Below are 10470 nucleotides of genomic sequence, written 5' to 3' on the forward strand. Positions count from 1 at the left end.
ACCTGTCCATTGTTCCTCAATAGCTTTAATTTGTTCATCTGTGAACTTCCAGAACAGGGCCAGTATTTTCCATTCCTGGGGTTTTAACTGCTTGTACGCCAGATTCCATAGGGAGGAACGGAGTCGCTTGGTCTGTGCACTGTGATCTTGTTTGAAGGACAAATCAGAGTCTGACCAACCATCTCTATGGCCTAGGTGTGCCTGATAGGGAGAGCAAGTGACAAACTTTGTAATGAAGTTGGGAATGTTTTTCACTTAGTGAGCAGTGAACACTGTGTCCTGCACATCCTTATGTGACTACCAGCAGGTGGAAGGCTCGGTGCAGATGAAGGGGCTGTGTTGGCCGGCAGTGAGCTCTTCGGGAGGTGCTTTAGCACGGATGACGCTGTTATAGTTTTAATACTGGAAATGACAGAAATGAAGACCTCCTGTGTTTATCGCTATGTGTCATTAAGAGCAAAATAAAACTACCTCTGGCACTCAATACACAATAGCAGGTAAAAGCAAGAATTACTTGAGCCCCTTGGCTATGTCTGCTTTAGAAGTCACATGTTGAACATGGCTGGGGTTCAGCCACAGCTCTTATTCATTCCGCTTGCTGTGTACCATCAACACAGCACTTGCCCAAACTGCTCCTGCCCCTGCCTTGTCACTCAGCTTGGCTAGAGTGGGCACTACCGTGTCACTGGTTGGCAGCACGAAACACTGGCATTAGCACACATCCACAGTGTCTGAGTGCTAACATGCACCTGGAATCCAGATCAACCCAGACCAAAAATATAACCAAACCAGAAGCATTTTACCCTGAAGATCAAAAGTTACATAGCTACATACTTATTGGTTACCCAAAACAGGAGTGATGGCATTGCAGCTTTTCTGGGCATCTCCACAAGGACCACTCTAGCAGTGATTTAATCCCCAGCTGAGGGCTGTCCAGGGAAAAGCCTAGTTCCCAGTGTGAGTAAATTCAAACTACTAAACTATTTCATCTTGTTTACATGCTGGTCTTGTTTCAAACCAGTGCCCAAAATGAAAAAAATCTTACCAAAAAGCTGATGCAGAATGACAAAGCAGAAACTGAGCAAGAGAAGGAAATGGCAGCAAACCACATTTCAGAAGTGCTAAGTGTTCAGTACTCATTTCCAGGTGAATTTCAGGAAAGTGAGGGTTATTTCCTAACTTGACAGCCTCAAGTTAAAAAAAAAAAAAGAAAAAATAGTAATAGTTCAGTGACTAATCATCATCATAGGTGTTTGTTTGATGCCATTTCTTCAGGTGCAGGCTGTATTTTGTGCTTCCAGACAAGTGCAGAGTGGAGTTTACAACACAGAATAGCTCCAGGCTCTCTCCAGTACTGTTTCTCTTGTGAGATTTAAAAACAAAGCAACAATGAAACAAAACAAACAACAAGACAAAACAGAAACAAACAAAACACCGCCACCACAAGCTCACACACAACAAGAATTCACGTAAATAAAACACCTTTCATCACTCCCTCTTGCAGCAGCACAGCTTCTCTTTGCTGCCAGTTGTGTGCATCGGCAGTGGCACTGTGGGACAGCAAGAGCAGCCCTCGAACCTGGCCAAGACCAGGGATGGGTAGGACTAGCAGAGAGAACAAGAGAGCCTTTCACATGCCTCTGAGTCATGTGCGCTTCCTCACAGCAGTGTGACATTTCCTTTTTTAACTAATGCTTTGTCACAGATGACCAGTCAGCTAGATGTAATATAAAGGCAACTCCTGGAGTAAGGGTTCAAAACACTGTGGTTTTGTACATGGTGACACTAAGAGAACAGTTTCATATTCCATAACTGTAATCTCTGAGCTGTTCCCAAAGGCCGTGCTCTTAGCTATGGGTAATGGGACCGAACACTCAGGTTTCTGTTCCCCAGCATTGTTGGGCTCTTGCACAAACCCTGCTGCATTAACATCTTATCTCCTCCTCAGGCAGGGCAGCAAACAACACCAAAAGGTGGGTGCAGCAAGCGACCCCGCTTGTAAATTCCCTCTAAGCCAAAAGAAACAGTAATGCACCTGACCGCCTGTCTGAACTGGCAAATCAGGTATGCACAACACACGTTGTTCATGGATGTGTTTGTCACTCTAACTAACCTAGCTCTGTCATTAACTAGCACAGTTCCCTGCAGCGTTCAAGATCACCTGGGCTGGGCTGGGCTTTAACAGAGCGCCAGTCCACGGGCCCGCGCTCAGGAACGATCAGGGCTGCTTGCACCGTCCAGAGAGGCCCTTGTGCACCGTGGTAAAGCCTCACTGCTGGGCAGCAGGGGCAAGGGTCGAGTCATGGACTTGTGAGGCATCAACAGTGGGAGTGAGAGATGAGCGAAATTCAAGCTATGCCCACGACTGTTATGTAACGAGTCCTGAATTTTCAAGACCCTTTGGGGATGGGTTTGAATTTCAAGGCAGGTCTCCAGCACGGGTGCGCACAGCAGCCCAGCCCAAACGCTCTGTCGATCTAAAGATGCTGAGTTCAGCCCTGCCAGCTCAAACACACCTCCTGCAGGGCACAGGCAGAGCCATGGGACAGGCAGAGTGAACAAAGCACTTGTTGGTATGTGTCATTGCAGCTGACTCTCAGCACCACAGGGAGGGGCATCGCTAAGCCTGTATCTAAGTAAGCATAACATTGCGGGAAATAAGTTTAGAAACTGAGACAACCTGAGTTCATTCCAAGCCTCATCCTCCCTTCCCCCATTGCCTGCCTCTTTCCTGTTCCCTTTCTTCATTTCGGCAATTAACACAGGAGGAACAGAAGAGGGAGCTCCCACTGCAGCGCCGAGCTCTTCCCAGTAAATGGAAGGCCGATGCCCGAGCTCCTCCACTCGTCCGCTGCGGATTTTGCAGCACCAAAGGGCACCAGCCTGATGCCGACGGTCTAGATTGAATTTGGGTCAGAATGTTTCTCCACCCCTTTTCTCTATGTGTAGAGTATGATGCAGGAAAATGAACTGGATGACCTTTAAGGACCCTGTCAATCCATGCCATTCTATGATTCCATGTTTCCGTGATGTCTCTTACCTGTTCCATGGCATAATACCTTTCTGCTTTAATGATCATATCTACAATGAGGGCGTAATTGCTCCTTGAAGCCACAGCAAGTGCAGTTTTTCCATGCTGAAAGCAGAGAGAGAGAATCAGGACATGATCTCATCTATAGGAGGATAGAACAGAAGAACACATGAGCTGTGTCGACAGAACCCTATTCCTTTTTTGCTGTTATCACAGCCCAGAGGACTGTTCAGTCCATCTGAGCCCACCTCAGCTATCAACACTTTGGTGTACAGGCATCTCAATGGCTTTCCACATTTCTCTCTGTAATCACCCCTCTTCAGTGGGCCTGCACCAAGTGGAGATACCTCGGATACAAACAAACACTCAGGCAATGTTCATGCTAGGCATTCCAGAAAGCTAGACAGGAGAGAAGCCAACCCCTTCATTAGAAGCCTCCATCAATAGATCATAAAATGTTTCAAGTGCCCAGCTATTACAAAATGCCCTAATATACACAGGGAGACCAGAGGCAGCAGGAGCTCCTCAGGGCTGCATTCCCTGGGATGTGTGCATGGAATGGGGTGTCCCTGGCCTGTTGTGCTGGTGCAAGTACCATTAGCACAGCCCCAAGCTTCACATTAGTCTACCAAAAAAAAAAAAAAAGTGACACTGGTTTCATAAAGCTATGCTACAGGACAGTTTTGTGCATGGAAATTACTTCTTTAAATGACTAAAAAGTTGGATTTGTTAATCCATTTGTTAAAACTATCCATTTGTTAAAAGTTAATGTTGTACTTCCATCGTATCTGAACTCAGAGGCAGCTCTTTGCTAAAGCCATTCCAGATCCCTGCAAGCTGCAGGTAAGGCAGTATAAAAAGTGAGTTTCCTTTGTAAGAACAAACATTTGGCTGCTCTCATTCCATGGAGGATGACTGGAAACATATGCTTCCTGTGTTTCTGGGAAGGAGGTCATAAAACAAAGCCACATAACCCATGTGGCACGAGGAAGGTAGTCTTACCCTGTCCATGGTCTTGAGGTCGCAACCTGCCTTCAGCAGCACTTCCACCATCTCCACATTGCCAAGATCAGCAGCCAGATGTAGAGGAGTTTCCTGCCTCTGCAATTAATAACACCAAATAAATACAATAAGCCAAACTCCCTACAGAAGAAAAAGGCACACAATCTGAATCTACAGAAGATTCACAACAAGAAAAGGCCCAGACTGGAAAATACCAAACAGAATGAAAATGTAACTCTCGAGTAACTGCCAGTTTTGTATCATACAGAAAAAAGGAAGCATCTGGGATACCTGCAGGAAAAACAGACAGGAGCTCCAGCTGGCTCAGGACAAAGCTGCCATCATGCTCTACTTGTGCACCATAACGCAAGGAGCTCTTGCTCTACCCTCTTTAAACAACATTATTTGGGTTGAGTGTTACATGGAAGTGCCAGCCCCCATCCTATCAAGTAATCTCTCCCTGCTGGAATTCACATAAAGACAACTGGACATCAATGACTTTCAAACATATAAGGTGCTGCAGTCTATGACAGGGCTTCTTTCTTAGCCAGCCCTGCCACACTCTGATGATTTGAAGTGAGAGGTAGAACAGAAGTCCACCTGCTCCATAAGGGGTCCAATAAACCTTAAAGCACAATAAAATGAAAATTAAAAAAAAAAAAAACTTTAAAATAAAGGCCAAACTCTCATATAAAAAGTACAGCTACATGAGCATTCAGCTTCAAGTCTAATCTTCAGGTATGTGATCAGGGTTGTGTAGTCTTCATACAGCTGTGCTTACCCAAATAAAAGCTGTTTATTTATCCTTCCATTGAATGCCACGAAGAACACAGGAGCACATGCCCTGGGGAGCTCAGCAGCCTGGTGATCTGTTTCATGTTCACGAAGAAAAGTTGGTTTGCCTCCTACTCTTTTCTTTACTGATTGTACTGATGGGAAAGTATTCCAGATGCCTGCAGCTACAGTGCAGCAACAAATAAGATATGCTGTCACTTATGGAAATCTGGTGGAGCTGGACAGTGTGTTTCACATGACATAACGACCTTTTAAGTTGAAGGTTTTGTGACTGCTGTGGTTTTGTCTGGGATTGAGTTAATTTTCCTAATAGTTGCTGGCATGCTGCCCTGTTTTGGATTTAGGAGAAAATCAACTTTGGTAACACAGTGATGTTTTAGTTATTGCAGAGTGGTCCTTGCATACAGCCAAAGACTTTTCAACCTGTGGTGCTGCCCTGCCATGAGGGGCAGGGGCACCAGGACCTGGGGGACACTGCCAGGACAGCTGAAGGGTCTTACACCATACAGAATCGTGCTGGACAATAAGCTGGAGGATGGTGAGCATCACTTGTCTCGTTTATTCTTTCTTTATTTATTATTTACTTATTTGTCCTGCTGCAGAGCAAGATTCTTCCTTCCTCCTCACTTAGGAAGATCTGCTTACTAGCCAAGCTGACCTTTTCCATCATTTTGTCTTGACTGCAGGCATGGTATTTGAGGTTTGATGTCTCTAGATCAGCAGTTGTTTCCATTTGCGTGTCCTCAGATCAAACAGGCGTCTGTGCGTTTCATTCTTTCTTAATGAGAAACGGTGGAGAGAGTCTCTCAAATGTAGAATGACTTTGCTAGACCAGTCTAGAAGTGCCATGAATTAACAGATCAAGCTTGTGCGCATTGCACTTGCTCCCAGATGGACAACTTGAGGTTAAGAGAGCCCAGGAGCCAGAGGCCAATTTCTGTTTACCTTAGGAAACCTACATTGACAGAGTTATAGTGAGGATGCAGGAAGAAAATCAGAAGATCTTCTAGGTCGCTGATGCTCTGCACTGGACTTACCTCTGCATTCAACTTTGAAACATTTCTGTCATTTATTATGCATGAATCATAACCCTTGGACAATAAGCTAATCCAAATATTGTGGAGTATCTAGCATTTTGCTGTCCACACTTTGTGCAAACACACCTAGCACAGCATGTACCTGTGAATAACAATATGCACACATACGAAAATGTAAGGAGGAAACTGCCTCTTCCTATTTTATTTATTTATTTATTTATTTATTTTGCACCTTTAGCTCACAAGCAAAAAGAAGCAAGCAGAATCCGCATAATCACCACTGCGGTAGTTAAGTAGTTACAAATTTTCATCTTCCTTACGTGATTTAAGAAGTTTATATCATGATTCGCATCCAAGAGCTTTTTCACTATCAGCAGATGATTATTGATGACTGCTAAATGGAGAGGGGAATTCTTCAGCTGTGGAGGGAAAGCAACAAGTCGTTATACTCAGGTACATTCGTTAAAGGTTCATTCCAAGAAGAAAGATGTTCCTGTTAGAGTCTACCCTGTGCCAAGGGGATGCAGGGTGTGCTCCTGCAGAGATCCAGGACTGCAGATAGCACACCTTGGGGTGCCAGGGACCACAGTTGTCACAGCAGAGGGCACCATGCTTATAGCAAGGCATCCCCTTGTGCATCCGTGCCCGGGTGTGCCGCTGCCCCTGCTCTGTTCCCTCAGAGAATGAATAATTCTGATGTGGGTATACAGCTGTCAGAATCTACTTTCCAGGAAAAAACTCTTGTACCATAGTGCTTCCATAGATACTATTCAAAATAACCTGACTTGCTGTAATATTTGAAGTAAGCAAATTATAGCTAGAAAGAAATTAAGTTCTTATATTTGCGTGATTATTCATGCACATAACTGGGGCACAGTTCCAACACCAATCACAATTCAACCATTCACTCTGCTTGTTGAGCCTGTGACTCATCAGGTTCTTGTTAAATACAGCTAAAACGTAATTCCACACCAGTGCCAGAGACCAGCGCATTAGTATCTTCATAAACCACAACCATTTCTTTAGGGCTAGAGAGAAATAAATAAAGCTCTCACACAGAGCTGCCTTGGAAATATTTCGAAAACCAGGGTTACATTTCTATGAGTTGTTTCAGCTCCAGAAAGCCAGCAAAACAATCAGCACAAGCACAGGCTGATCTTTACAATAAATCATTGCAGCCGCAGGATACAACATGCAAGTGATCATGGCAGATGTGCCACAAAGTCCAGGTCCTGTTCTTATCCAGCACTGCAGAAGTGGAAAATAACTTCTTCACAGAAAATCTTAGATGTCAAAATCTGTAATATCTGAATAGCAACAAGATTTCAGTATCTTTTTAAACTCCTAAGAGAGGTTTTATGCAGATTTTGAAAGCAGACACTTTGAGCAGAGAGGCTGAAAACACTGAAGTGTATATTCACCTTTATTCAAAATCACTTAAACGTGTTAACTCTCTGTCCCACGTAGGGGTACCTATGTGAGAGATGAGGTGGCACGGAGGGATGCCTGCATTGCCACAGCACAGTCCAAGCACAGTACTTTGCTCATCTTCCCACAGTGCTCGGTGCTCGGCACATCCCTACCACCTCTGCACTGCACGGTGCTGCTCTGCCCACATGCTTGCTGGGTGTGTGCAGCGAGAGCCATCGTGGTTAGCCCATACACGTGGGTAACCAACATCCACAAACCGTATTATTGATAATGTGCAGTAAAAATAACAAAGGAACTACTCAGCCTCATTCGGTATGTGAATCCTCAAAGAAAGACAGGGTACGCTGAACACCAGCATCAAACATGTTGTCATGCGCTCACCTCAGGTTTGGGGGCCAGGTCAATGTTCTTATCAATAAGAAAAGTGACCAAGGATTGGTGTCCATTCTGAATGGCAGCTTGCAATGCATTGCTGTTGTTCTGAAGGGAATGTCATAGACAGCAAAAATTTACATTTCTGTTGCTGGGAAAAAGTAAAAAAAATTCCTACAGACTGCTATCAATACAGAATAATCTTTCACTCACATTTGTGTTAGTATAAACCACTTTCCTCCCGAAATAAAACCCTTCCCTTTGATGAAGTGATGGAAAATTATGAAGAAGTCAATCAGTTACAGCAACACATATTTACGAATACTGAAGGAACTTCCCATTGCTAGTGCAATGCAACAAACATGCTGAAAAAAAAAAGCAGTACTCCATGGTCCCTTTCACTCTCTATTGAGAAACAGATAATTCAGCATTGTCTGCTTTGCTGAGGCACAGACTACAACACATCCCCCAGTCTGTTAGTTCAGTCTGACCTTTAACAAGCAGTTACTGTCACATTAGCACATTTAAAATAATTATTTAATTTAAAAAAAGATGGAAAATGTTCCCTTAATTCCGCTATAACAAACAAACTCTCACTCTGGTGGAATCACAAGCATCCCTGCAAATCCTTGCAGAAGGCAAGCTGAAGACATTTAACACGTCTGAGTCCAGGAACAGGATGTGGGGAACAGATTTGTCATCAGTTCAGGAATATAAGCTGCCAAAAACGAGGCTTTTCAGTTATCCAACTTGGTTACATTTCCTAGCCACATGTTTTACTATCGGATTGACAGTAAATAAGAAAGACTTAAAACTTTATTCTATCAAACATGTCTGTGCCATGTCTTCTAAAAAAGTTTTGTTCAATTAACATAATCTCCATTCCCAGCTTCATTACAGTTTTTACCATTTCCTAAAAAATAATCAAAGCAAACAGTCTGTCAGTATACACAGAAGAGAGAAGATAAAGCCCTTCCCACAGCCTGGGCTGTGCCAGCAGCAGCATGATGGAGGGATTTTGCATACGTACGTGAGTTAAAACATTGATGTTACTCCCTGCTTCCAGTAAGAGTTCAGCGCATTTTTCATTACCTCCTTCAACAGACAAGTAAAATGGAGTTTCTCCATTCTAGATCAACAGAGAAAAAATGTCTATTCCAATTTAAGCCATGTGATTATAAAGTTATGACACTAAACAGATTATCTTGTTCAGTCATCCAGCTCAATAGAAAAGGGGGGATGGCCAGAAGAGAATAGAATCTGAGTGCTCCAAAACTAATATCTCAGTAAAATGGTAACATATCAACAATTAAATGATGGATGACAGTTAAGTCTGTATATGTAAATAAATTGCACAGTGTAAATAACTGTTTCTTTTCAGAGAACATTACAATCTAAAGGCACAGAACCAGAGATGCTGGGAAGCAATTGCTGCCACTCAACACCAGTCAACACCACTATCACATTGGCATACACCATAAGTGCCAGTTTCTGTCAGTCCCATGCCATGGATTTCCAACCAATTCCCAAATCAAGCTTTAGTTACAAGGAGCACTTTTAATAAAAATATTTCTGCTACATGTTTGTTTCAAACCTCCTCATTCCCAAGAAGTCTTTTACTTCTCCACAGCAAGTCTCTAAAATAAGATACATCTGTGCAAATGATCTGCACAGGGATCTGATCCCCATTTCTGAACTTCTACAACACACGAAGGTTTGCCGAAAACCACACTAGTGCTTCAGAATTCATACAGGCATTACCATCTCCTGATCCTTTCTAGCTTGAAGTCCTGCCACCATCGTTTTGGCATACATGAATATATCATAGTAGAGAGCTTATGGTGAGATAAGAGAGACCTGGTCATGCACAGAAAGGAACATCTCCAGCTGGAGAAACAAGTCATTCACTCCATTCTCCATGACCAAGCAGGACAAGCTTTGTGTGCAGAAGCAACACCTTTATTAGGCAAATCTTGGAACCATGAGAGCTTCACATTTCAAAAAGATTTCTGTGCCTCAGCCCTGCATAGATGGAAAAAAAAAAAGAGGCTATCTGGATAAAACAGAGCCCTTGTGCCCATAAGCCTTCTGCTGAGGAGTGGATATCTTTTAGTCCTGGACTATTTCCTTCTACTAGTAAACAGGGCACAAAAAATGGAGAGAAACTCGTTGTATGAGGAATGGAGGACAGAGCAAGGGACACTGAAGATGTTAATAGAGCTGAATCTAATGGGGGAGGGACAATGAAACAAGATACAAACACACTGGGAAAGCAGCAGAACTCATGAAATCTATTCAGTGGAAAATGTATACCTTTAAGGTGTTGATTTGAATTGCTTCTTCAAATCTCTAACTTTACCTCATTTGGAAATTTACGTCCTCACCTGATTGAGGTCGTTTAGTTCATCCCAGTGTTTGAGCAGAATCTCTACAGTTTCGCTGTGGCCATTTTTAGCTGCCAGATGTAGGGCTGTGTTTCCCTCCTTGAAATTAAAATGCCAAAGAAGATATTTTAAAATACAGCATTGTATTACTTAATGAAACTTACTTAATGAAAGCATGAAGTAAGAACAGCACACACTTAAACACAGCTCCATTTGTCCTTCTGCTTCTCTGTTACATATAAGCCAGAGGTGGAAGACCCACTGCATGTTTCAAGAGCCAGATGTAAAGGTAGTCTTTCCCTATGCATGCAGATGTGATCTTGCTGGTCTAAATGGCTGCTCATGCTCTGAAAACTACCGTGTATTACCAGCAAAAAAGAAAAAGAAAGAAAGGGAGGAAGGAAGGGAGGAAGGGAGG

The 10470-nt window shown here is 43.3% G+C and overlaps 1 protein-coding gene across 1 annotated transcript in view; it reads right to left on the reverse strand.

Moving 5' to 3' along the window:
• The window catches only part of ANKDD1B (ankyrin repeat and death domain containing 1B), a 34186-nt gene that overhangs the window by 1136 nt on the left and 22580 nt on the right, over positions 1-10470 (reverse strand). The window contains exons 7-13 of the mRNA XM_021381487.1: positions 10053-10151; positions 8699-8797; positions 7678-7776; positions 6186-6284; positions 4034-4132; positions 3041-3136; positions 3-201 (exon numbers count right to left, since the gene is read on the reverse strand). Coding sequence (XP_021237162.1) covers positions 3-201; positions 3041-3136; positions 4034-4132; positions 6186-6284; positions 7678-7776; positions 8699-8797; positions 10053-10151 — 790 coding nt within the window. The remainder of the gene's footprint in view (positions 1-2; positions 202-3040; positions 3137-4033; positions 4133-6185; positions 6285-7677; positions 7777-8698; positions 8798-10052; positions 10152-10470) is intronic.

The sequence above is a fragment of the Numida meleagris genome, chromosome Z (assembly GCF_002078875.1).
Source record: "Numida meleagris isolate 19003 breed g44 Domestic line chromosome Z, NumMel1.0, whole genome shotgun sequence".
Lineage (NCBI taxonomy): Eukaryota > Metazoa > Chordata > Aves > Galliformes > Numididae > Numida > Numida meleagris.